Raw genomic sequence first — 27,790 nt, forward strand, 5'->3', positions numbered from 1 at the left:
CTCGGAGACTAGCCCAGCCTCTGAAGCGAGAATCACGATGACACTTTATTTTGGGCAGTAACCACAGCCTTTTAATGCAAGTATGTTAGAAAATAGTTTCACTTATGGCGTTAAATAGAGCAGGATTTAGGAGGAAAATTACTTTGGACAACCCCTTTAAGCCATTCACAACCTAGGTTGATCGCATGAAGGTGCCTTCTGCTCCAGACAGCACAACACCTGTGCTCGTTGCCAAGGGGAATTTTCGCAACTACGACCATTGTGAATGGCTGTTCAATCCTGAACAGCCAATCAGCGATTTCAGTGTTTCGGCAAATCAAATGGCTAGCAACACTGAAGCCCAGCTATGATCGGTGCTATAACAGCACTGATCGTAGGCTGGAGCTATGCAATGGCAGGGTCACCAGCGCCAGCACTGATTGGAGCGATCGGACGATGATGTCCAATTGCACCAGTCAGTGAGCAGATATGCGGTCTGACCCCAAAGCGACCACTCTGCACCTTCTCATTTTACCTTAGAGATGTTGTAGAGCGGTCACAGTGCTGCTTTGCTGATGGATCTGCTTGGACTTGTGGTGCCACATAATATGTTAGCCTGTGCCATCACTTCTGCTGTTGCTTTTTGAAGAAAGAAGACCTGTTCCTGCCAGCTTTATTCCAATCCCACTCACCCCCCCTCCCCCCCTTATCCTGTCCCTAACCCCTTCTGTTGCAAAATGGTGATCATTTGATTGCTCCTTTCTTAAGTAATTTTTTTCCCACCACCTCCGTGCGTGCATCCTGCAGCCGCCGAGTGCTGATCAGTGACGCACAACACTCATAAGCGTTCAGACAGGGGGGGTTTTTACCGTAAATTTTTCACTCCCCCTTTGCATCACCTCCGTACATGTGTCCTGCAGCCACAGAGCCGCTGATCAGTGACGCACATCACTGATCAGCGTTTGTGTGCGCTTTTGGCCAGGGCTTTTTCCCCCTTTGCATCACCTCAATACGTGTGTCCTGCAACCACTGAGCTGCTGATCAGTATCAGTATGTTCATGGGTTGTTGTTTTTTCAATAAAGTGGGAAAAAAATGAATTTGATAAAAATAATTTATATTACTTGATAGGGCTTCCTAAAAAAAAAAATATTGTAGTCATGTTATTCTCTATTGTGTGTGAAACAATTGGCTGATTCAAGGGCATAAATATTAAAAGTTTGAAAATTGATACATTTTTCACCAAATTTCAGATATTTTCACAAATAAACACGAGTCATATTGAAAGACTTTTACCACTATCATGAAGTATAATATGTCATGAGAAAACAACGTCCGAATCACCGGGATCCATGGAAGCGTTAGAGTTATTACCATAAAGGGACAATGGTCAGAACTGTAACATGTGGCCTGGGGGGTGAAGGGGGCAATAACGATTAATGCCCATGGATACCCAGACATGCGAGACTGGCACTCGCCTGAGCAGACCACCAGAAGTTCCAGGCTGGGGGTCTATGATGTAGGCGGATACACCCAGTACATTGGATTCTGATGACTGTACGCAGCTGCCTTTCGTGTCTGTACAGGGGCTTCTGTAGGAAGCTGTGTCTGCAGCCTCCCCTCACCACACAGCTCTGGAGGAGCCGGGCCCAGTGCATGAGCCGGGCCCAGTGCATGAGCCGGGCCCAGTGCATGAGCTGTACGAGCCGTAGGGTGTGAACTGACACAAGCGCACACAGCCGGTACCTGCTCACCTCAAGAGCACGGCAGGCTGGGGCCTGACTCCTCCTACACACGTGACCGATCACATGACATAACGTCCTAAGACAATACGGAATAGACCAGGTTCTCATTGGAGGTTGAAGGAGGCCTGGCCCCACATTCACTTCCTATTGGTTAGTCTGGTAGGCGTGGCTTGTAGAGGAAGTGTGGTGTGGAGATAGAAGGTGAGTGTGCTGCAGCCAGGGCAGGCTGGTGCTGGGGAGCCGCCCTCTGAGCGTTATGCGGTTCCTCCTATAGTGCTGCCTGGCAGCCGCTGCCCACAAGGAAGCTCTCCTGTAAGAGCATTAGCAATCATAAGGAGTTCTGTGACTAAAGCGGCTGAAGGCTGAGCATGGCTACAAAACACTGCAGCTGCTGAAGAACCTCTTCAAGAGTTGTCCAACATTCAGTTAAAGGGGCTGTCCAGTATTTTATATTGATGGTCTGCCCTTAGGATAGGTCATCAATACTAGCTGGGTGGGGGTGTGACATTTGGCTACCCTGCTGATCTGGGAATCGGGCAGCTTTAACTCGTGAGTTAAAGGAACCAGAGTTAGTAGCAGCGGCCCCTCCTAAACCCTCGTCCCTCATCTTTAAATTCACCAATGCAGAAAAATAGGGCGAGAGGATTGTGAGCAGTTGCCACTGATGGCTCAGGACACCTTACACATGGAGGAACGATCAAGGGACACCCAGTGATTCGTGTTGTGGCAAAATCATTTATTTCATTTTTCTAAGTTATGCTTAGGTTCCAATAACAAAAAAGAGATGTTGGAGTATAATCTTGCTCTGTGCCACAGATTCCTGTTTACTGAAATGCGAAGTCAGCGGTAACAGGCAATTTCCTTTTTTTCTTATTTAATTACAGCAAATCAGTTCAATATTCAGTTGAAGTCCAGAGTAAATGATTCCGGCTTTCTGTCCAGGTAGTGTAGCCAGTGTTTCTTTAACTTTGAACTTCCAAACTTTGCTTCCAATTTATTTAATGCTTTTCCTATATATTTTTTATATCTCTTTCCTTGTTTGTGCAAGCAATGATCTATTCTCTTAAAGGGAACCTGTCACCCCCAAATCGTAGATGAGCTAAGCCCACCAGCATCAGGGGCTTATCTACAGCATTCTGGAATGCTGTAGATAAGCCCCCGATGTATCCTGAAAGATGAGAAAAAGAGGTTATACTGTTGAGGGCAAAGTACTGCAGTGCGCAGGCGCCGGGAAAGGTCAGAGAGTCCAGGCACCTGTGCACTGCAGTACTTTGCTCTGCCCTCAACAGGGCAGACAAAGTACGCCTGCGCCGGAGCTGCAGCGTGAAGACAAGAAGAGGACGTCATCTGATGAAGATAGGAGGCACCGGACCATGACACCCACCGCAGCGGGACCGCCCCTGGGTGATTATATTCTAACCTCTTTTTCTCATCTTTCAGGTTACATCAGTGGCTTATCTACAGCATTACAGAATGCTGTAGATAAGCCCCTCATGCCAGTGGGCTTAGCTCATCTACGATTTTGGGAGTGACAGGTTCTCTTTAAAGGGAACCTGTAATAAGATTCACGTTGCCTCAACCGCAGGCAGCGTGAATCAGAGTCTGGCTATGCAGTTGCAGCCATTTGTGTCAATGTTCCAAAGAAAACATAGTTTGTAAAAAGTCCAGGTACTATAGGGAGAGACCTTCCTAGTTCATCGTGGTCCCTGCCTAGTTTGTCCCTGCGTCCTCTGCTAGAATAACAGGTCTCTCCTATTTGTGTACTTAGGGAGAGTCCTATCAATCAACTGTAGAGGGGTAGGGAGAAGTCAGCAGTGGACCCAGATCAGACTTGCCAGGTCTCTCCCTATAGCCCCTGGATGTTTTTACCAACTGTGATTTTTGCAAAATACGGACCTACCTGGATGCACCTGCCTGGCCAGACTCTGATTCAGACCACCTGTGATTCAGGCAGCATAAGGGTATGTGCACATGTTGCGGATTTGGCTGCGGATCAGTAGCAGTTTTCCATGCATTGTACAGTACCATGTAAACATATGGAAAACCAAATCTGCTGTGCACATGCTGGAGAAAATTCCACGTGGAAACGCAGCGGTTTATTTTTGGCAGCATGTCAATTTTGTGCCGATTCCACAGCGTTTTATACCTATTCCGTTATAGGAATCCGCAGGTGTAAAAACGCAGACGAAATATGCATAAAATCTACCCAAAATCCACAGAAAACCCACAGGTAAAACACAGGTCATTATACCTGCGGATTGTGCAGAATCTGCGTGGAAAATTCTGCAATGGAATCTGCAACGTGTGCACATACCATTAATCTAATAACAAATTCCCTTTAACTTTTTGGACATATGGTGGGAATGCTCACTGGTTTCTGGGTGCTGGAATTCAATTTTCTTTCTATACAATAGTCTCACCGGTAGCAGAGTCACACCTTCCCCCCAAATAGTCCTACTTTCCATTTACTCCAGATTCAGTCTCAAATTCAAAGAAAGCTATCCTAAGGCACTTTCTACCAGCTGTTCATTCAATTATTCCACATCACTGGAAAGCCACAAAAACTCCCACTTATGGTGAATGGGTAGAAGAGGTTAACAATATCATGAAAATAGAAAACATGATAACAATCGCCTGGAAGTTTTTCATCATCAGTGGACATGTTGGATATTATTCAGTGAGGGGAATGACCTGGCAATCTGGTTATCAGAAAATAATACTTAAAGTAGAGTGTCGCGGTAGAAGTGGTCTCCTCTGAAGTGCTGGTTTCAGTTGTGGTTGTATTTTGTTTTGCTCCCCCTCACACACCTCTCACACCGTCACCCTTTTTTTATTGTTATTCTTTATCATAATTGGAATGTTATGTTTTCATATCAATCTTGTTAAAACCCAATAAAAATATTTAAAGTGCAAGAAACCCCCCCCCCCCTTTTGGACTACCCTGCCACCCCCACCCCGATAACCCCCAAATATTAGTGAACCAGAAGCTACTGCCCATGAGGAAAGGGCTAAGAGTGGTCAGGATTGCCTCCAGACGCTGGGGTCTGGCTATACATCAGGTTTGCAGCAGGTCACAACAGCCATAGGGCCTCTGCAAAGTACTACAAACCCTTGTTATGGAATTGGTTAAATTATCCCAAGACTGAAGTAGTCAGTAAAATGGCATTTTGTGTAAGTTTGGAGAAAACGCTTGTTATATCAGTTGTGTTGAGCTATTCAATTTGTTTATTAATTTATTGCAAACAGCAGGATGCGTGTAAATTTTGCTAATAAAACTAACTTGCAATGGGGGGGGGGGGTGAATGATTTTGGTTGCAGCTGTATATTCCTTGTTACACTTCTGCTAATATCCCATCAGAACTGGTTTAGAATGACTGCCTGACGTCTATATCTGCTCCAACAATGTGTGATGGGTGTTGCATGTCCTACTGGTGCCCTGTCCCTAGAAACCCAAGGTCATAGCAGTTTACTATTGGATTTTTCCACTCCATGACTAGAGGTGCAATCCTGTGACTGAGTAAGTAGTGAGAACCGCAGAACACGCCACCATTCTCATGTCATTTTTCATATTTTCTTTTAGGCCTCCTTGAAGGATGGTGGGATATGACCCCAGCTCAGAGGGGCGACTTCTTTCTGCAAGTGAAGTGGCTACTGCGGGATCTCTTTCTGGACTTGTCACAAGGGCGGCTATAAGCCCTCTGGATGTCATTAAAATTCGCTTTCAGGTATTTTTCTATTTTCTTTTTAGCGGCACTGAAACTTCTGTATCCTCTCTACTTGTTCTCATTCCTGAAAATTCTAAAATGATTGGGAACCTGTCAACTGATTTGTGATGCCCGAACCACAGACAGCATGAATCCGAGCATGTCGTCATGATTGCAGCAGGTTAATTTAATTTCTGTAAAGCTGCAGCGTTCCGGAGATCTGGATGGGGATCATAGCCAAAGACGAAAAAAGTCCGGCACGTTCTCCAGCCAGATCCTCAATACCTTTCCAGGTGATTGACAAGACTCTTGTTGTGAGAGAGACCTGTCAATCACATCTAGACATACTGGGAGAAGCCGGCCAGTGGCAGTGCCAGACTAGTGTGTTTCTGGCTAGGATCCCTGCAAAAAAATATACCTGGCTGCACTTTTGGGACATCATGAATGAAGTGACAGGCTCCCTTTAACACTCACACATTGAACAACAGCGCTACGCTTGTCCATGGGCAATGTCTGGTATTGCAGTTTACGCACATCCCAGTGCATGAGAATGAGCTGCAATACCAAATGCCGCCCATGGACAATAGTGGCACTGTTTCTCTAAGAAAGCAGCCATACACAGTAAAGTAAACCCCTATAATCACATCTAAATACTACAAATATCTACACTTATTTTAGGTCCGCAATGAACATGTGAGAAAAAAATGCATGGCAGAATTGATTGTGTCTTTAATTAATCAATTAATTAATCTTTAAAAAAAATTAGAGAAATTTAAAAAATTAAAAGAAATTACAACTGCATAAAACACAAGAAATAAGATTAATAAAATAAAATATTTGTAGTTCTCTGAGGCAAAAATAAAAATTGTTGGGTGATCCTGAAGACCAAAAATTACTTGGCACCAATTCTCCAATAATTCCACTTTTTGTCACTCTTGCAGACATTGCCTCCCCAATAAAATAGAAAAAAGTAGGTGTTTCTGTAAGAAAATTCCAGATAATTCTCAATTTCTAAATTGACTGAACGTGCGAGTTATCTCTGTTTTTAATTTCACTCAGCTTCAAATTGAAGATGTGACTGGACGTGGGAGACCGGGCAAGTACAGAGGCATTCTCCATGCGGTGAGACTGATTCTGAGAGAAGAAGGGGTCTCTGGGTTCTGGAAGGGGCACATCCCGGCTCAGCTCTTGTCCGTGTGTTACGGGGCTGTACAAGTGAGTGTGTGTCTCCCCTATACCTAAGATTAGATAATGTGCTTCTAGAAATCGGACTAAATCTGTTCTCCCTTCTTGTCTTTTCTCCCTCCAGTTTGCAAGCTTTGAGACATTAACTAAAATGATTCATACCTCCACGTCTCTGGATGCTCGCGCTCCGGCAGTGCACTTTTTGTGCGGTGGTCTTGCTGCCTGCTCAGCCACACTAACCGTGCAGCCTCTGGACACCCTAAGGACACGTTTTGCTGCCCAGGGAGAGCCCAAGGTATGAAATTATCCGGTTAATGGATAAATTGTAGCATCTTGGCAATAGATCTTTATTGTTTTCTAGTCTTCCCTTCTGTGTGGTATAGAAGGATGCCATAGCAACACTTGGAAACTGTCAACAAGCAGGTTGTTATATACTTTATTATTCTAAATTACTCAGCCAGGCCACCAATGCTTCCTAAAGCTGCTGCCTTGGGTGTTTGCATATGATGTCAAATCCTCATCACCTGTTCTGGGGCCTAAAGGAAGTAAGGCAGGTCATGTCATTGACATTAATCATTATGACCTCATGATTTCTGGACATATTGGTGTGGGGAGCCACCAACAAATGTCCATGACACCCGCACCTTCTAGTATTCAGTCCACACATTTCACTCCTCCGCCATGGGCTACCTTTGAACCTGGCTAATACTGTGCCAGGCAACTGTTTGAAAGCTGCTGGTACTAGTGTTATGCCCCATCTTCATCACCTATTTAGTGCCTTAATAGGGCGCATGTTGGGCGACGTTGAAGGCTTACTTCCATCTTCATAAATGGTATTGTCAGATAGTACTAGTAAAGACAAGCCATTTTGCAATTTGCTGCTTATTAATGTTTTTAGCCTATCTTGAGATATAGCCACTTTTCTTTTCTTTTCTTTACAGCTTGCTGCCTTGGAGACCGACCACCTCTTGTAGATAGCAGAAAATGTGCAGTGCTTACAAGCACTATTCTGTTGAGTTTGTAAGCACTGTTTTGGAGCTGGTCAGGATCACTACAGTGCACTGTGACTTGCTAGTCCCAGCCAGCTTTATCACAATCTAGACAGCAGTGGTCGCCAGTCTCTTAGGTAACAGCAGAAAACAATAGACAATTGGTAATATCACATGAACGGCAGCAAATTTTAATAAGCAGTAAATTGTAAAGGTGTTTGTTTTTTACCAGCACTATTCGACAAGACCCATCTATGAGTATGGGAATATCACTTTAATAACATTGCCCATTATGATGTCCTGACTCCTGCGATCTATGGTGTCATCATGTGTGCTATTGCCCTATAGGGGACCCACCAACCCGTGGCCCAGAGAGGCCTACCGTATGTGTGGTGGCCTCCCTCTCCTGAGCTGGAGATTGCATTTGAAGGCTTCTCCAGGCTGGTGTCCATAGGTTGTGACAGCTGCCTAGTGGGTATGAGCTTTAGGGCTCGCACAGCACTCGGCCCAATATTGTACTATGGGTCAGTGCAGATATGATATTATCTTCTCATGCCGATAATGTGATCACACTCGCCCATTCAAGTCTATAGGTGAGAGTGAAACATCGGACTGCACTAGGATGTCATCAGAGTGCAATCTGATTTACGTGCACAGAGATAGTGTGGAAAATTTCTCATCTTCTCTGCACCTGCCATACTATTTTCTCATGCGAGAGGAGAGGATCACACTTTGACACCAGAGAATTGACTGCTGTGTGACCCCAGCCTTAATGACACTAAAAGAGGACCTGTCATGAGATCAAAAGTAGCCAGTTATTTGTCGTATTTTATTCTCGCTGCTCTTCGGAGTGTAGTTTTTAGTTGTTTTTATTTTTTAACCCGTCAAAAGGTTCCAGAGATATGGACCTTTTAATTTAGTGTTGATTTTTCTGGGCTTTACCAATGGGCCTGTTGCTCAGTTATGCAGAGATGCCTAAAGACAAGACCCCAGAGAGATCAGTGAGCCACAGCCCATTGTAAAGACCGCAAAAACGCAACGTGTGCACACAGTCTTAAAATCCATCTTAGTCAATATTTCAATATTGAAAATTAGCGCTCATTCAAAATAATTTTTTTTCACTTGCGAGAAAAACAGTCCTGGTTTCATCACTGATTTTTGAGTTCCACCAGAGTGCCTACTGAGTTGTCATCTAAGTGCTGACTGATTATATATACGTATATATACGGTATATAATATTACAAAAAGTATTCAGACCCCTTTTAAATTTTAAATAGATGACTGGAGAGGGGAATATGATTGTGGTAGGAGTTTAGGTAAATGAGAGGTCCCCAAGAGCCAATTTTGGAAAGTCTAGGGACACTGGCGCTTTCCCAAATTGTGCGCGCATTGCATAGCAAAGTTGTACATATAGGAACTTAGTGGTATCAGGAATCACATAATCTAGCTTAGAAATCAAGCAAGTATGAAAGGTGAATTTGACACCATACCTCATCCAGAGGACCACGTCAGGCAAAGATTATAAATGTGGAAGTTGAGAATTAAACCAAAGCAGCACCCTGGGCGACACCATTGGCGTATCTGAACCCCTCAATAAATTCTCTATTGGCCACACTCTAGCTACAGTTTTTAGAGGGGTTTGAGCTGATGATACTGCATTATATCTATGGAATAGGTTAGTTAACCCTTTAAAAGAAGGTGAATTGTTCCTCTAGTAATTTTTTTAAATCTGACCAGTGTGACTTTATGTGGTAATAACTCTGGAACACTTCAACATATCCCAGTGATTTTGAGTCTGTTTTTTTCGTGACACATTATACTTTATGGTAATGGTAAATTTATATAGATATTTTCTCCATTTATTTAAAAAAATATCAGAAAGGTTACAAAAATTTCCAAAAATTAGCATTTTCGAACTTTCAATGATTATTCCTTTAATTCAGATAGTCATACCACAGAAAAACATTAATAAATAACATTTCCCACATGTCTGATTTACATTAGCACCATTTGTAAAATGTTCTTTTATTTTGTTAGCATTTTAGAAGGTTTTAAAATGTAGCAGGCAGGAATTTTTCATTTTTTCAAGGAAATTTACAAAACATTTTTTTAGGGACCTTTTCAGTTTTGAACTGACTTTGGGGGTCCTGTATATTGGAAAACCCCACAAAATGATACCATTTTAAAAACTGCACCCCTCAACGTATTCAAAATAGCTGTCAAGTAGTTCATTAACCCTTCAGGTGCTTTTCAGGAACTATGGTAATGCAAAGTTGCATAACAGAAATGAAGAAATGTATTTTTACCATCTAAATGTTAATAACTTCTGAACAGGCCGCTATGGCTGGAGGACTTTAAGGACATTATTTTGTCCCTGAATTGCCATGGCAAGCATCATGACCACACAGTCAAGATCCCAGGGGTGTCTTTGGTGTTAAAGAGGGAGCCCCCACACACTGCTAACCAGCTAGATGCTGTAGTCTTTATTGACGTCACCATTTAAGGGGTTAAGAGACTATAGTTAGTACCATCACTAATCGTGGCTAATGCAGCAAGTTGTCAGTATAATGTCCCGCTGACAGCTACAGGATTGTCACCCGTCGGATGAGGCTAGTGTCTTATATCACAGGTCAGTAAAAAGATGTATTGGTGGTCTCCAGTAGGTTAAGCCACAAAATGACCCAAATTCATTCACCAACCTTGGCAAGTAAGTCAGGGAAGGACCAAATTTGAGCTGCGACAGTAATGAATGTATATATTGTATAGTCAAAGGTTTTACATGCATCCAAGGACATAGCAAAACCGATAGAGGGATCATGACGAGCAGCTGCCATATTTAAGATTAACCGTTAAATGTTAATGTCTGTCGCTTTACCTGGAATAAATTCAGTTTGGTCGGGATGTATTCGTGATGACCGAACCCGACTCCGTCTCAAAACAAGAATTTTAGCTCGATTTAGCTGATTGCTTATGGCACCAAAGGGGAAGACCGGATAGAAAGGAGTCTACAACCTAGGAGACACGGTCACATTCAGAAGTATACAAATCTTGATAAAAATCTCATTAATCACATTAGGGTTGGTATGCCATTCCCCATTTGGATTCCTGCTACCCAGAATGGATACAGCAGGCCACCCAGCATGAGCCAAGTAAGCCAATAACTTCTCATTTTTATCTCCAACCTCAAAAATGGCAGACTCCTTCGCCAGAAGTTTCTTTCGAGTCTGCTGTGCTGTCTATTTTCACAGACCCGTTGAATTGCATTGCCAATTTTTATCTGACACATCAGATATGTGCATAACCCCATAGACTCTCATAGGTAAGCGTGTTATCCCTGAAAAATATGGATAGATCTTGTACCCAAAAAGCGTACATCTGAATGAGCCCTTACAAAGAGTACCTGCTGATGAAAACTAGTGAAAAAGCAAGATACCTTTATTATGATAGCTAGAAATAGTGCTAATCCTCATGTACACACGACCTCGTGTTCTGAAGAGTTGTCTGAAATAACAGGCATGCTTTAGAAATTAATAATTAACAATAAGTAATAATAATATGGATGAACCCTTCTCTTTGTTACACAGGTGTATAGGACTTTGCGCCATGCCATCATCACTATGCACAGAACAGAAGGAGTACTTACATTCTATCGCGGCCTGTTTCCTACATTGCTGGCAGTCTTCCCCTATGCCGGCTTACAGTTCTCCTCCTACAATTTATTGAAGAGACTCTGGAGTTGGCTGGAGCCATGTAATCATGGTAAGAGAGGTATATAAAAGTAATCTGGTCTTCAATGTGTCACCTGTACAATATTATGTGTGTGTGTATGTATGTATGTATGTATATATATATATAAGTTTTTGGCAACGCCAGCTTAGGCTAGGTTCACATTACGTTACATGGGCTGCTGTAACGCAAGTGCCGACTTTGGCAGCACGCTAGCGCAGGTAGAGCATCTGCTAGCTCTATCTGCGCTAGCAGTGACAGACCCAGAAACGCTGCAGCCCGCGTCTCAGGGTCCGTCACTCAATGACGGCACATCCCTAGGGCACACCCATTGTGGGCGTTCGCTAGCGATGCGTCCGACATTGCTTTCAATGGCGGCGTTAACGGACTACGTTACACCGCCTTATGCCGTGGTGTAACGTAGTCCGTTTAACGGAGTCACTGAACGTAATGTGAACCCAGCCTTACCGCTTTGAAGAAACCGGAATACATCCAACCTGTGGTTACAGTTCGCACGGAAAACGGATTAGGACAAATCCACACATGTAAAGAAAAAACTTTTTGTTTCTTCAGCGATCAGTCCAATGGTAGAGTAAAATATACCTTTCTCCTACGTATCATTGGGGGACACAGGACGAATGGGTGTTATGCTGCTGCCACCAGGAGGACACTAAGTTAAACACACACAAAAGATTAACTCCTCCCCTGCAGTATACACCCACAGGCTGGACAATCCAGAGCCAGTTCTTACTTAGTGTCTCAGGAGGCACTTGGGTCCTCAGGACCCCACCAATTTTTGGTTTTAACGGAAGGGAGCGACAGGCAAATTTTCAGCTCTGATCTCTCCCGCACCAACAACGGGCAAGTACATGGAGCGTTCCTCCTGTATCCTTTCCCGCGACGATGGATGCCAGCCCTGGCTCACCTTCCAGTGTGGCGACGGCTCCTAAGCGTTCCGATCTCCCTCCCTCCCTTTCAGGCGACCACGGGGACTAATCATCCACCTAAGTCTCCTGGAGCCAGGGCACAGCCGGACAGAATGTCATGGCGTCCGTGCAGCCGCCCACTGCATCACCACTGAACAGAGCGGAGGTTGCACGGCGGCAGAAGCTCTCCACCCTCTCCCTACTAAGGTGAAGGTGGATGGAGCATCGGCCCCATCGCACAAGGTAAGTGCGGGGGCCGCCCAGCTGATAGGGGACCGCCCGTTCAGGGATCCCTCATCCTCTTTCTAATGCGGCGCTGCAGCCGCGGGGCAACTTTTTTATAAAGGCATGGGGAGCAATCCGGCGCTCTGTTAGTGCGGTGGCACAGTTTACCGGCCCTGGGCCGGACTACAACTTCCCTCTCTCATACAGCAGCACGGCGGTGGCAATGGCAGCGTTCCGACGCGCATAGCAGGGAATCCACCGCCCGCCCACGACACGCCCCCCTCTCTCTCTCTCTCCCTGGGCGCTTCTCGTTCCCGAGAAGCGCCCTTCTCACATCTCGGCGGCCATCTTGGACCAGGAAGTGCGCTGTCGGCTCTGCAGCACCACAGCGCACAGGACTTCAGGATCTCCCTGCCAAACACCGCAGAACTTGGTGAGACGCACTCAGTAGGATTGTCTCTTCCCCTGCCAGTACGCTCACTTCATGGTAAAGATGTCACAGTCTAAGCAAAAACGGACTGGTAAGACCCATTCTGTTATTTTTGCTGTGTGCACCTCCTGCAAGGTATCTCTGCCCCGAGGTCACACTACCCCGCTGTGCTCCGCCTGCGAAATGTCTGCGGCACAGGATACTCCGGCCTCTGACCCGGAATGTAGTGAGCCTAGTACCCCCGCATGGGCGTCCTCCCTTGCTCGCTCTGTGGCATCTTTGGAAAGGACGATACAGTCCCTCCGTGACCCGTCCCTTACTCAGGGCACTTCCACGGAGGATGTAACGCGGTCTAAGAACCCCTCTCGGCCTAGAGGTCGTACCGTTTCCAGAAGCCCTCTCTCATCTAGAAAGAAGTCCAGGGTAATATCTCCGGTCCGTGATCAGCCCTCCGGCTCAGAGAGCGAAGTCTCCCGTCATTCATCCCCAGCTCATAGCAGGGAATCCTTTCTGGACGACGCATCCAGCGTGTCCTGTTCCACAGAGTATCGTCACGACCAAGAGACCCTAGATTCTCTCATAGACTCTGTAAGTCAGACGCTACAGTTAGAGGAGGAAACCCCGTCCAAGGCGGTTCATCCCGTGTCATTCGGACGAACCACAAAGGCTCATAGATTTTTTCCTACGCATCCTCAATTCAAAGACATTGTCGATCTTCACAGAGTCCGTCCGGATAAACGCTTCTCAGGTCAGAAGGCTATGCAATTGAAGTATCCGTTTGCTCAGGACCTTGCTAAGGAGTGGTCTCAGTCACCCTCCGTGGACCCGCCAGTGTCGCGGCTAGCCACCAAGGCGGTTCTATCCTCCTCCGAGGGCGCGTCCATCAAGCATCCCACTGATAGACAAATTGATCAGATGGCTCGCTCGGCTTTTGAAGCTTCCTCGGCTTCTCTCTTCCCTTCTTTTGCCGCCACATGGGTTGCAAAAGCCATGACCCATTGGGCCGAGTCTTTAGCCTCTACAGCTCTACACGCTGACTTACCCCCCGAGGTTTCACACCTGGCCACTCAGATTGCCAGAGCAGGGGACTTTGTAGTTTCCGCATCTTTAGACGCGGCTAACTGTGCCTCACAGGCAGCGGCCAATGCTGTCACGATCCGCAGATCCCTTTGGCTCAGGGACTGGAAAGCGGACTCAGGATCCAAAAAATCTCTCACGTCCCTTCCATACCAGGGCGAACGCCTTTTTGGGGACAAACTAGATAAAATAATTGCAGACTCCACAGGGGGAAAGGGCAAATTCCTTCCCCAGCAACGGACCTTTCGCCCCTTTCGCAACCAACAGGGCCGAGGCCGATATTTCCGTTTCGGCTCCAATTGGTCCAATCCTTCTTCCGCGCCACCCGGCGTCGGGAGAGGTCAGCGCAAGGATAGAACCTCCCAGCCATCTTACAAACCCTCTCCCTCTTGGAGAGGCAGACCCAGACAACAGGGGTCCAGGGGGCCCAGATCCAACAGGTCTCCACCTCAATGACTCTTGGCAGACGCCAAAGGACACCGACAGAGTTGGCGGCCGCCTACTCTTCTTTCGGGACGCGTGGCTCTCGGTAGTTCCCGACCGATGGGTCCGCGATCTGGTATCCTTCGGTTACAAGATAGAGTTTGTCTCTCTTCCCCCATCTCGTTTCTTTCAGTCCCCTCCTCCCAGAGCAAGGGTCCGTCAGTATTTTCAGGCCATAAGATCGCTATGGGAAGACGGGGTCATCATCCCGGTACCTCAGAACGAGAGGTACCAAGGTTTCTATTCCAACCTTTTCATTGTACCAAAGAAGGACGGCTCAGTACGTCCAATATTGGACCTCAAGCTCCTCAACAAGTACTTCCGTGTACGTCAATTCCGAATGGAGTCCCTTCGTTCGGTAATTGCCTCTCTGGAAGAGGGCGAGTTTCTTGCATCTTTAGATGTTCAAGACGCTTACCTGCACATTCCCATTCTACCGTCTCATCAGCGCTTCCTCCGCTTCGCGGTCCAGGGGCACCATTTTCAGTTTGTCGCCCTACCTTTCGGGCTGGCCACCGCTCCTCGGGTGTTCACCAAGGTCATGGCAGCTGCCGTGGCCATTCTACATGCTCGAGGCATAGTGGTGTTGCCCTACTTGGACGACATTCTCATAAAGGCCCCCTCTTTCCGATCTTGTTCAGAAGCGGTAGACGTCACAATAAATACTCTTTTGCGCCTGGGCTGGAAAATCAATTTCAAAAAATCTTCCCCAGTCCCGGCCCAAACCATATCCTACCTGGGAATGATCTTAGACTCTTCTCAGGGTCTAGTACTTTTGCCTCCGGAAAAAGTAGCCACTCTACAGAGAGAAGTCTGGAAGCTTTCTCAACCTCGCTCTCACTCCCTACGCTTCTCCATGAGGGTACTCGGCAGGATGGTGGCGGCAATGGAGGCAGTGCCCTTTGCGGTTTTTCACCTCCGGCCCTTACAACACGCCATTCTGGCAGTATGGGACAGGAATCCCGCCTCACTCGACCGCCGTCTCCTTCTCTCTCGCCCAATCAGACAGTCCCTCAGGTGGTGGACCAAGAGGTCCTCCCTGACTCAGGGGAAGTCTTTCCTTCCGGTGCACTGGCTGGTTGTCACAACGGACGCCAGTCTCTTCGGCTGGGGTGCAGTGTTCCAGCGCCACTCGACCCAGGGTCGCTGGTCTCCGCAGGAGTCTCAGCTGCCCATCAATATCCTGGAGATTCGGGCAATCAGACTGGCTCTCCATCATTTTCAGCCTTTCCTCTCCGGCCGTGCGGTCAGAGTCCAGTCCGACAACGCCACTGCGGTAGCCTACATCAACCGCCAAGGGGGCACTCGCAGCAAGGCGGCCATGGTAGAGGTGACGCTAATTCTCCGCTGGGCCGAGACACATCATTCCATACTCTCAGCAGTTTTCATCCCAGGCGTGGAAAACTGGGAAGCGGACTTTCTCAGTCGCCACAGCCTCGATCCCGGAGAGTGGTCCCTCCATCCCGCAATCTTTCACCAGATATGCGCTCGATGGGGGACCCCGGACGTGGACCTAATGGCATCTCGCCTCAATTGCCAGGTTCCCGTCTTCATGGCCAGGTCTCACGACCCCTCAGCCTTCGGAGCCGACGCTCTCGTCCTCTCATGGCAGGGTTTCAGACTCCCATACATCTTTCCCCCAATTCCTCTTCTGACAAAGGTGATCAGGAAGATCAAGGCAGAACGGATCCCAGTAATTCTCATCGCTCCAGACTGGCCGCGCAGGACATGGTATGCCGAGATGGTTCAACTGGTCTCAGACGTACCTTGGAGGCTGCCGAGTCGCGCAGACCTCCTGTCTCAAGGGCCCATTTACCACCCGAACTCAGAGGCCCTGTGTTTAACGGCGTGGCCATTGAGTCCTGGGTACTGAGGCAGAAGGGGTTGCCCCAGACGGTGATATCTACCATGCTCCGCGCACGCAAGCCTTCTTCTATGCGCATCTACCACCGCGCCTGGAAGGCATACTTCGCCTGGTGCAGGAAGCAGGGACGTTTTCCCCTCCGTTTTTCTATCCCTCACATTTTGGAATTCCTCCAATCAGGCGTAGACTTGGGTCTTGCTCTCAGCTCTCTTAAGGGCCAAATTTCTGCTCTCTCGGTTCTTTTTCAGAGAAAGATTGCAAACCGATTGCAGGTCAGGACCTTCATCCAGGGTGTTTCTCATATGGTTCCGCCTTACAAGATGCCCTTGGAACCATGGGACCTGAACCTAGTTCTCTGTGCTCTTCAAGAGCCCCCCTTTGAGCCCTTGCATGAAGTGTCTTTGCTGTTCTTGTCTTGGAAGATTGCCTTCCTCGTGGCTGTCACGTCTATTAGACGTGTCTCTGAGCTGGCAGCTCTGTCGTGCCGACCTCCTTTTCTCGTGTTCCACCAGGACAAGGTGGTTCTGCGGACATGTCCGACTTTTCTTCCGAAGGTCGTTTCCTCCTTCCATCTTAATGAGGAGATTGTTCTTCCCTCACTGTGCCCTGCTCCTTCCCACCGCACGGAAAGGGCGCTCCACACTCTGGACTTAGTGAGGGGTCTCAGACGTTACGTCTCCAGGACTGCGTCTCTCCGTAGATCAGACGCCTTGTTTGTTCTTCCGGAGGGGCCACGGAAGGGACTACCCGCTTCCAAGGCCTCCATTGCCAAGTGGATTCGTTCCGCCATCCAAGAGTCCTACCGTGTCAAGGGTCACGCCGCACCTCCGGGGATCAAGGCTCATTCTACCCGGTCAGTCGGCGCGTCCTGGGCCATCCGGCACCAGGCATCGGCAGCACAAGTCTGCAAGGCTGCTACATGGTCTAGTCTACATACGTTCACGAAACACTACCATGTGCACTTTCAGGCCTCGGCAGACGCTTCCGTCGGTAGGCGAATCCTACAAGCGGCTGTGTCTCATCTGTAGTTGTAGGCTCGCACAGCATTTATAACTTCTGGTGACCCACCCAGGGACTGCTTTGGGACGTCCCATTCGTCCTGTGTCCCCCAATGATACGTAGGAGAAAAGGAGATTTTTGTGTACTCACCGTAAAATCTTTTTCTCCAAGTCATCATTGGGGGACACAGCACCCTCCCTGTTAGCCTAGTTGGCTCAATTGTTCTTTTCAGTCTGTGTTTTGACTATGACATGTTTTCTGTTTGTTAACTGGCTTACTCCTACTGCTTTGTTACCGAACTGGCTCTGGATTGTCCAGCCTGTGGGTGTATACTGCAGGGGAGGAGTTAATCTTTTGTGTGTGTTTAACTTAGTGTCCTCCTGGTGGCAGCAGCATAACACCCATTCGTCCTGTGTCCCCCAATGATGACTCGGAGAAAAAGATTTTACGGTGAGTACACAAAAATCTCCTTTTTATTAATCCATTCAAAAGTTCCAGATTTCTTCAGTTACAATATTGCATACATTCAATCCCTTATGGACGACATGTTTCGACACCACATGTGTCTTCCTCCAGGTCCAAATGAGTACTAAATCAAGACCGCAAACATATGTATGCAATATTGTAACTGAAGTAATCTGGAACTTTTTAATGGATAAATAAAAGGTATATTTTACTCTACCATTGGACTGATCGCTGGAGAAACAAAAAAAAATAAATAAATATATATATACTAGATGGCAGCCCGATTCTAAAGAATCAGGAGTCTAGAATCCATATATACTTTATTTATTCAAATGTAAGAATAATACAATTAATAAATAATAGTAAGAAAGAACAAAAAATGGCTGCACTCACCAGCTCTTGACAATTCTTGACAGTACGGCACATTTCTGATTGGTCGCTCGCGGCAGGCGGCAACCAATCAGAAAAGTGCCGCGCACCACGAAGGCATATATCTTTGTCCACCCTGAGCGGGTGTAGGACGCTGGTGACGTCACTTATCTCCGGACATTATCTCCGGACAAAGCCACGGAAGTTGGCACAAATTGCCGGAAGTAGTATTCTAGGCAATTATATATTAGATTTTAATGTTATCAGTGTTTACCTTTGAACGTTTATATTGTATTGTCCTGTCACCAGCCATGTGTACGATTATCGGCCGAAAGCCTCTCTGGAACCAATAATCACCCCATGTAAAGGTATCTTTATAAGTTAAAGATTCAGAATACTATGACTTTTATCATATCCTGAACAGTCAAGTTTTTTATGAACCGTTAAGGTTTTCTGGTTGAAGTAAAAAAAACTCTGAGTGTTTACAGTTTGAAACCATAAAATGTTGAAAAATTATGTCATTCTTGAGTATATCACTCAATGGTGCTCATAAACGTGTCAAATTTGATCTATAATATACTTTAATATACGTTACTTTAATCTTTAATATACTTAAGAACAGGGCCCCAGACATCACACAGGGGGTCTGAAACACCGCACAGTGGTCCAAAATATCGCTGTGCTCTGCCTGGGGCCCCATATGCTGCCTGGGGCCCCTGTGCTCTGCCTGGGGCCCCATATGCTGCCTGGGGCCCCTGTGCTCTGCCTGGGGCCCCTGTGCTCTGCCTGGGGCCCCATGTTCTGCCTGGGGCCCCTGTGCTCTGCCTGGGGCCACTGTGCTCTGCCTGGGGCCCCATATGCTGCCTGGGGCCCCTGTGCTCTGCCTGGGGCCCCATATGCTGCCTGGGGCCCCTGTGCTCTGCCTGGGCCCCATAGGCTGCCTGGGGCCCCTGTGCTCTACCTGGGACCACTGTGCTCTGCCTGGGGCCCCATATGCTGCCTGGGGCCCCTGTGCTCTGCCTGGGGCCCCATGTTCTGCCTGGGGCCACTGTGCTCTGCCTGGGGCCCCATAGGCTGCCTGGGGCCCCTGTGCTCTGCCTGGGACCACTGTGCTCTGCCTGGGGCCCCATATGCTGCCTGGGGCCCCTGTGCTCTGCCTGGGGCCACTGTGCTGCCTGGGGCCCCATATGCTGCCTGGGGCCCCTGTGCTCTGCCTGGGGCCCCATATGCTGCCTGGGGCCCCTGTGCTCTGCCTGGGGCCCCTGTGCTCTGCCTGGGGCCCCATGTTCTGCCTGGGGCCCCTGTGCTCTGCCTGGGGCCACTGTGCTCTGCCTGGTGCCCCATGTTCTGCCTGGGGCCACTGTGCTCTGCCTGGGGCCCCATAAGCTGCCTGGGGCCCCTGTGCTCTGCCTGGGACCACTGTGCTCTGCCTGGGGCCCCTGTGCTCTGCCTGGGGCCCCTGTGCTCTGCCTGGGGCCACTGTGCTCTGCCTGGGGCCCCATATGCTGCCTGGGGCCCCATATGCTGCCTGGGGCCCCATATGCTGCCTGGGGCCCCTGTGCTCTGCCTGGGGCCCCTGTGCTCTGCCTGGGGCCCCTGTGCTCTGCCTGGGGCCCCATGTTCTGCCTGGGGCCCCTGTGCTCTGCCTGGGGCCACTGTGCTCTGCCTGGGGCCCCATATGCTGCCTGGGGCCCCTGTGCTCTGCCTGGGGCCCTATATGCTGCCTGGGGCCCCTGTGCTCTGCCTGGGGCCCCATAGGCTGCCTGGGGCCCCTGTGCTCTACCTGGGACCACTGTGCTCTGCCTGGGGCCCCATATGCTGCCTGGGGCCCCTGTGCTCTGCCTGGGGCCCCTGTGCTCTGCCTGGGGCCCCATGTTCTGCCTGGGGCCACTGTGCTCTGCCTGGGGCCCCATAGGCTGCCTGGGGCCCCTGTGCTCTGCCTGGGACCACTGTGCTCTGCCTGTGGCCCCATATGCTGCCTGGGGCCCCTGTGCTCTGCCTGGGGCCACTGTGCTCTGCCTGGGGCCCCATATGCTGCCTGGGGCCCCTGTGCTCTGCCTGGGGCCCCATATGCTGCCTGGGGCCCCTGTGCTCTGCCTGGGGCCCCTGTGCTCTGCCTGGGGCCCCATGTTCTGCCTGGGGCCCCTGTGCTCTGCCTGGGGCCCCATGTTCTGCCTGGGGCCCCTGTGCTCTGCCTGGGGCCACTGTGCTCTGCCTGGGGCCCCATATGCTGCCTGGGGCCCCTGTGCTCTGCCTGGGGCCCCATATGCTGCCTGGGGCCCCTGTGCTCTGCCTGGGGCCCCTGTGCTCTGCCTGGGGCCCCTGTGCTCTGCCTGGGGCCACTGTGCTCTGCCTGGGGCCCCATGTTCTGCCTGGGGCCACTGTGCTCTGCCTGGGGCCCCATAAGCTGCCTGGGGCCCCTGTGCTCTGCCTGGGACCACTGTGCTCTGCCTGGGGCCCCATATGCTGCCTGGGGCCACTGTGCTCTGCCTGGGGCCCCATATGCTGCCTGGGGCCCCATATGCTGCCTGGGGCCCCTGTGATCTGCCTGGGGCCCCTGTGCTCTGCCTGGGGCCCCTGTGCTCTGCCTGGGGCCCCATGTTCTGCCTGGGGCCCCTGTGCTCTGCCTGGGGCCACTGTGCTCTGCCTGGGGCCCCATATGCTGCCTGGGGCCCCTGTGCTCTGCCTGGGGCCCCATATGCTGCCTGGGGCCCCTGTGCTCTGCCTGAGGCCCCTGTGCTCTGCCTGGGGCCCCATATGCTGCCTGGGGCCCCTGTGCTCTGCCTGGGGCCCCTGTGCTCTGCCTGGGGCCCCATGTTCTGCCTGGGGCCCCTGTGCTCTGCCTGGGGCCCCATATGCGGCCTGGGGCCCCTGTGCTCTGCCTGGGGCCCCATATGCTGCCTGGGGCCCCTGTGCTCTGCCTGAGGCCCCTGTGCTCTGCCTGGGGCCCCATATGCTGCCTGGGGCCCCTGTGCTCTGCCTGGGGCCCCATGTTCTGCCTGGGGCCCCTGTGCTCTGCCTGGGGCCACTGTGCTCTGCCTGGGGCCCCATATGCTGCCTGGGGCCCCTGTGCTCTGCCTGGGGCCCCATATGCTGCCTGGGGCCCGTGCTCTTCCTGGGGCCACTGTGCTCTGTCTGGGGCCCCATAGGCTGCCTGGGGCCCCTGTGCTCTGCCTGGGACCACTGTGCTTTGCCTGGGGCCCCATATGCTGCCTGGGGCCCCTGTGCTCTGCCTGGGGCCACTGTGCTCTGCCTGGGGCCCCATATGCTGCCTGGGGCCCCTGTGCTCTGCCTGGGTGTAGGACACTGGTGACGTCACTTATCTCCGGACATTAGCTCCGGACATTATCTCCGGACATTAGCTCCGGACATTATCTCCGGACATTAGCTCCGGACAAAGCCACGGAAGTTGGCACAAATTGCAGGAAGTAGTATTCTAGGCAATTATATATTAGATATATATATATACCGAACAATTACCTCAATTAATGTGTGAAGCTTTTCCAACCAGCAGTCCAATGGCTCCTTACAATAGAATAAAAAAGAAAAACAGCACAAAAAATATAGAAAAGTGGATTTTATTGCCCAATGGCGTGGCGACGATTCTGATGTGGTACCCTTTCTCAATGTTAATTGTTGGTTTATATACTGTACACTGCAAGGCTTTTTTGCTTTCTTAATGAAGAAGAAAATCTCTGTAACATTTGGGTAAACAGTATTTTCTTTTTCCCTGAACAAGATAACCTGAAGAGCCTGCTGTGCGGCAGTGGAGCTGGAGTGATTAGTAAAACTGTTACCTATCCACTTGACCTCTTCAAGAAAAGACTTCAAGTCGGGGGATTTGAGCAGGCGAGAGCAGCCTTTGGAGAGGTAAGTAATACCTTATTGCATCCAAGAATCATATCGAACTCACCTATTCACGTGGCTGCAATTTGATGTCATCCGAGTGCAGTCTGATTACCACAGAGACCTGCAACGGAGGAGATAAAGAAATTACTTTATCCATTTTTATTTTCCCCGCACCTGTGCTGCGATTCTCTCATGTGAGAGAATAAGATCACACTAAGGTGACACTCGGAACAAACTTCTCCACAGTTTCATCCGAGTGTCATTGTCAAAATTGGCCCCAATTTCTTGCAAGGGAAAATGTGCGCTCGTGTGACACTGTGCCTAGAAGTGTAGTTAACAACTAGACCATTTTGGGCATCCAGCAATTGGCAGTTTTGGGATTTTTTTTTTTCAATCAAAAACACAACATTTGAATTAAAAAAAAAAATCTATAAAAGCTGTTCCAGGAACATTCTCTATTTGACATATAAGTAGACGTTTACCTGCTTTTTTTTTTTTTATAAATGTGTTTACTTCGTATATCCATTAACAGTGAAAAGTGGATTTGTCCATCTGTTGTGCCTCCCAGATGTATTTGGCTTATCACAGAAAAAAACAGCTTTGCCAACTCCTAGGCAGATTACCAATGCACGCTTTTCTATTTGTTTGCAGGATGCAGCCAGGCCCTGCAGTGTTGGTTGGGTGACCTGGGGTGTCTGTCCTTGTGGGGTGTACTCATATAGTGCTGGGCAGCCCGCCAGATCTAACATGTATGGTCGTCATTACTAGGTTGCAAGCCGGACTCTGTTCATCACATGTATCCGTGTGACTGACGCCCTACACAAGCCTCATCTGTGTGCATTTTTAATACTGGGGAACAGCCCCCCTTCATGAATTGGTAGGTTCGTAAGTGCTTGCTCCATCAGTATTTATCACCTGTGATGCCCTAGCTTTTATTATGGGGGGGGGTCTGGTAGTGCATTGGAAATTTGACGGGGAGTTGGTAAGTTTTTTGTTTTGTTTTTTTTCTGTGATTTTTCTTGATTTTATGTCCTATGTGAGCCCACATTTGGCTTATTCATTTTTTTACCCATTCAGACAATTTTTACTTTTTTTTCTCTGCCAGGTCAGGACATACAAAGGGCTGGTGGACTGTGCTTGCCGTATGCAAAAAGAAGAAGGCTTTAAGGGCCTTTTTAAAGGACTGTCTCCTAGTTTGCTGAAAGCTGCTGTTTCAACTGGACTCACCTTCTTCTCCTATGAGATGTTCTGCAGTATGTTTTTGAGCATGAAAAAAACAAAAAATACACAAAAACGACAAATGTAGGAAATATGAACTGAATGACAGCCGCAGTCATCTTTCGCTAGCACCATACTGTTATATACTTCATGTTGTATTTTTATATATTTTTTATTATATTCTATCTATTGCCTTCATATTGTTGACTTTTGTTGAAAGTGTAGAAAAATATTTATTTTATATATGTCTATGACTAGATATGCTATGCTATATAACTTTGTTTTATATGTAACTCTACTTGTCAAAAGTTTGGACAAACCCATTCATGCAATAGTTTTCCTCCTTCTTATTGGAATGTGCACATTGTAGATTCTGACTGAAGGCAGCAAAACCACAAAGGATCACATATTGAAACATGGAGTAAAGAAACACATGTGAAACAAACCCGGATATGTGTAAAACTTAAAATTCTTTCTCTTATTCGGATAACAGCTTTATGCAACTGTTCTAAGCCAGAATATGAAGAAACATTCAACTAAAATAAACAGCAGTCTATCATTAGGATATGAAATTAGTTAATCCGGACATTGCTAGAACCTTAAAGGTATGCTTAAGCGCACTCATGAAAACATCAATTGTTTTAAAAGAAACTTGCTCTCATGAGGACTGCCGAGGAAGGGGAAGGCCAAGAATTACTTCTGCTGCAGAAGAGGAGTTCAACAGAGTTACCGTCCTCAGAAAATAGAAATTGGCAGCACCTCAGATAACAGCCCTTATAAATGTGCAGAAACATCAAGTAGCAGGCAGATCTCAATGTCAACCATCCAGAGAAGACTGCGAGAAGCAGGCCTTTAGGGTCAAATTGCTGCAAACAAGCCACTACTGAGGATTCCAAACAAGGAAGAAATTATTATTTGTGCCAAACAACACAAGGACTTGACCGTAAACCAGTGAAAATCTGTACTGTGGTCTGATTAGTCAAAATTAGGAATTTTTGGTACTAGCCACCATGTCTTTGTGAGACACAGAAAAGTTGGGCTTTCCACACATGTGCCCACCAAGAAGCATGGAGGAAGAGGTGTGATGGTGTGGGGTTGCTTTACTGATGATTCTGATGTGATTTATACTAAGCATGCCCAGCATGGCACCCACAGCATTCTGAAACGACATGCCATCTCATCTAGTTTGCATTTATTGGGGCCAGCATTTGTGTTGTCACAGGACAATTACCCCCAAACACTCCTTCTGACTATATAAGGGTTATGTGACCAAAAAGATGAGGAATGGACTCCTGAATCAGATGTAATGTCTACACAGTCATCTAACCTCAACCCAATTAAAATGGCTGGGGATGAACTAGACCGCAGAGTGATGGCAAATCATCCAACAAGTGCTGAGCACCTCTGGGAACTCCTTCAAGACTGTTGGAAAGCCATTTCAAGTGACTAACCTGATGAAGCTACATGAGAAAATGTCAAGGAAGTGTAAAGCTGTCAAAGTTAAAATTGGGTTACTTTGAAGAATCCAAAGTTGAACACACATTCTGGTTTGTTATGCACTTGTTTCTTTACTCCTTGCTTCCATATGTGATCCTTTGTAGTTTTGCTGCCTTCTGTCTGAATTTACAATGTGCACATTTTAATATGAACAAGTGTTTTCAAACTTTTGTCCGATACTGTATATGTTCTAATATGCTCACATATAATTTAAAGATCCTTTGTCAACTCCAAAATTATTACCATAATAAGTTTTGGTTCTTGTAAAGAACTTTGCGCTAAGAGGAGACCTTTGGTAAAAATTCCACTTGAAAAGTTTTACATAAAAGATTCTTTGCAGTAATATGTTCAGGTTGGATGGGGCCACATGCTCTGCAGTACCTTTTACTCCAGCTATTACCCTCTGCCACATTGTTTGACAGCATTGAGCTAGTTGGCGGAACTGTCAGAAAAAGTATACTCCCGGATGATGCGGTCTTGTCCACCGTGCTCTGTGTAACACATTTGTACATGATTTTCTCTTTTAAAGGTATAACTCCTCATAGTGAAATATCTTCTATAAGGAACTGTGCTTTCTTTAAAAGGAACCTATCACCAGGTTTTCCCATATGAGGTAAGGCCAGTACCTGTAAGCCCTCATATGCAGCATTCTGTACAATAAAAGGTCTTTTTATTTTCATGCAGACTTGGTTGGGGGGCATATATACAGTATATTAGAAATGCTGTGTATGAGGGCTTACAGGTACTGGCCTTACTCCACATGGGAAAACCTGGTGACAGGTTCCCTTTAATACGAATCTGGTATGACAGATTTCCATCCATATTAGAACATTTACAATAGATGTCAGGGGTGCCAGTTCTTTGCACTAATAACAAAGGCTTTAATTGGTGGCAAATATGTTTGAAACTTGATGGGTCATTTTGTAGTAATTAAGGTTTATTGAAGAACCTGAGGGCAGCCATAACATGCATGTTCCACTTATCACTACTCATTTCTGGAGTACACGTGCTGAAAGGCTGACATGTTCTTAAGGGCTCACACACCGTAGAGCCCTCTGCACACAACCTGTGCAGCTCTTTAAAGGGATTATCCCGGAATAAGAAAACCAATATTGGAAATGTCATTATAAATTAAGTACATTTAGTTTGCAACTCATATATTCGTTTTGTCTAGAGAAGTAATCACTATAGAATTAAAATGGCCGCCGTCTCATTTCACTGAGAGAAAAATGTCCTAGATTATTAGAACAGATGCTTGCGAGCATTTGCAGTAGTAAGCTCTGCCCTCCTTCATATGTAGGAAGATGGGCTCCGCTAACACTACTGGAGATACCAGAGGTGCTGAGGTAAGAAGAGGCTGCTCATACGTCTGTGTAACAATATACGTACCCCCCAGGTCACAGCAGGAAACTCCCTTACTGCACATTCTCGGACAGGTTTCTGTCAGTGCAACAAGGCGGTGGCCATTTTATCTTTAGAGTTATTACTTCTCTAGACAAAACCATTGTGATTTACTAATTAAATGTATTTGTGATGATCTTTCCTTTTTATTTTTGCTATTCCCAGAGAACCCCTTTAAGGCTATCTGCACATTGAGCTAGTGTCAGCTGCACCTGTCGACATCAACTGTTTCAGCTAACGCTTTAATGTATATTGGGGCACCACCCAACTGATCGTCGAGGGAGATGTCGATTTGGATATATCTGATTTCATAATACTGATCACTTTGTTCACCCGTAGATAAGCAAACATGTATGTCGGTGGCTTTGTCAGAGATCTCAGGAGCACTAGGCTGAGGGAGCGCTTCTGTGTATGGGAGAGATAGCCAAGATGGTGGTTGACCAAATAGTTGGCTGAAGTATCATTCGGCTGTCCGTTATCTAATGTGTGTGGACTGCTTTAACATGCAGTTGTACAACCTCTGGCCTTCGCCATACTGATCCCTGGTTGACTCCGTGTTTCTAAGGTTGATACCTTTACATACTTTAAGTGTGATGCAGAATTGCAAAATTTTTTCCTCTGATGGATTTTTACAGCATAGCAGATACAACTCTCTATGCATTCTACAGTAGGGGGACTCTTCTTTCACACTAATATGAAAAGCTGCTGCATACAACATATCCATCTGCACACATTTCATGGATTTTATCATTTGTAATTCCCAAATATACTTGTCATGCGGGTTGAACCCTGTGCTTTGTGGTCGGCTTCTCTATCCACTGAACCACAGCAGATACATCTTTTTTCCGGGTGTTTAGTTTCTGTTATCCTTGCTTCCGTCTTTTAAGGGTAATGGGTGTTTTCATTTTAATCATTTCTCTGCCCTATCACATTTCGGATACAGCTTTATATACTTTCCCCAGCTGGTATTTCCTGCTGGTGACAGTCTCATTAGGATGTTCAGCAATTCTGCTGTAGTTTTAAGGCAGTCAGTGAAAAACCAGCTAGGGTTTGTTTCTCTGATGTTTGTTTTTTACCCTGCACCTATCTTCTGTTTCTTTTTAAGGAAGTAGGCGGAATATGATCTAACAGTACCACTTTGCTTTCTGTAGGAAATTTTCACTCTGCTCTGCCCTCCGTATTTTTTAGGAGGAACGGGAAGCGCTCAACAGCCTTTCAGGCAGCATAGGAATGAGTTACCTTCGTCTAGTCTTTGATTAGGGCTATCTCAGCTTACGCAGTAACCACTAGGGACTGTGGGGTCAGGATCTCTACTCTGTACAGGAATTGGCAAGGTCAGTTGCAGTTTTTAGTGTGTTAACAATTTTCCTGAGTGAGTTGCTACACTATCATAACAATACCATAATCGACACAATCCTACCAATTGTAGGCAAACTGGCTATATCATAAATCATGTGGTGCTATTACAACCAGTCCCTCATACATATACATACATATAAGCACAGCCTTCCATACAGTACTATATATCCTGGGTATTATACTGGTACGTATACATAAAAGTAGTATGCACTGACAATTATTTTCTTAAAGACAAATTATTTATCTTTATTGCTTTTGCTGTTTTTATTTATCATCAATAAATGAGAACTTTTTTTTTTACC

General features: G+C 47.4%; 1 protein-coding gene across 9 annotated transcripts; it reads left to right on the forward strand.

Moving 5' to 3' along the window:
• The first annotated feature begins 1,805 nt into the window (after positions 1-1,805).
• Positions 1,806-27,790, forward strand: SLC25A19 (solute carrier family 25 member 19). 9 transcript variants are annotated; one of them, XM_077251715.1, is made up of 8 exons: positions 1,806-1,923; positions 2,607-2,664; positions 5,303-5,447; positions 6,486-6,641; positions 6,736-6,906; positions 11,185-11,359; positions 21,904-22,034; positions 23,119-23,547. In XM_077251715.1, the coding sequence occupies exons 3-8, from the start codon at positions 5,316-5,318 to the stop codon at positions 23,317-23,319; spliced, it is 966 nt and encodes a 321-aa protein (XP_077107830.1). In that variant the 5' UTR covers positions 1,806-1,923; positions 2,607-2,664; positions 5,303-5,315; the 3' UTR covers positions 23,320-23,547. The 9 variants fall into 9 exon arrangements, with proteins under 9 accessions (XP_077107830.1, XP_077107831.1, XP_077107827.1 ...); XM_077251711.1 differs by having other exon boundaries at positions 1,845-1,923; positions 11,185-11,368; positions 23,119-24,125; XM_077251713.1 differs by having other exon boundaries at positions 1,919-2,034; positions 11,185-11,368; positions 23,119-25,052.

The sequence above is a fragment of the Ranitomeya variabilis genome, chromosome 4 (assembly GCF_051348905.1).
Source record: "Ranitomeya variabilis isolate aRanVar5 chromosome 4, aRanVar5.hap1, whole genome shotgun sequence".
In the NCBI taxonomy this organism is placed as follows: domain Eukaryota; kingdom Metazoa; phylum Chordata; class Amphibia; order Anura; family Dendrobatidae; genus Ranitomeya; species Ranitomeya variabilis.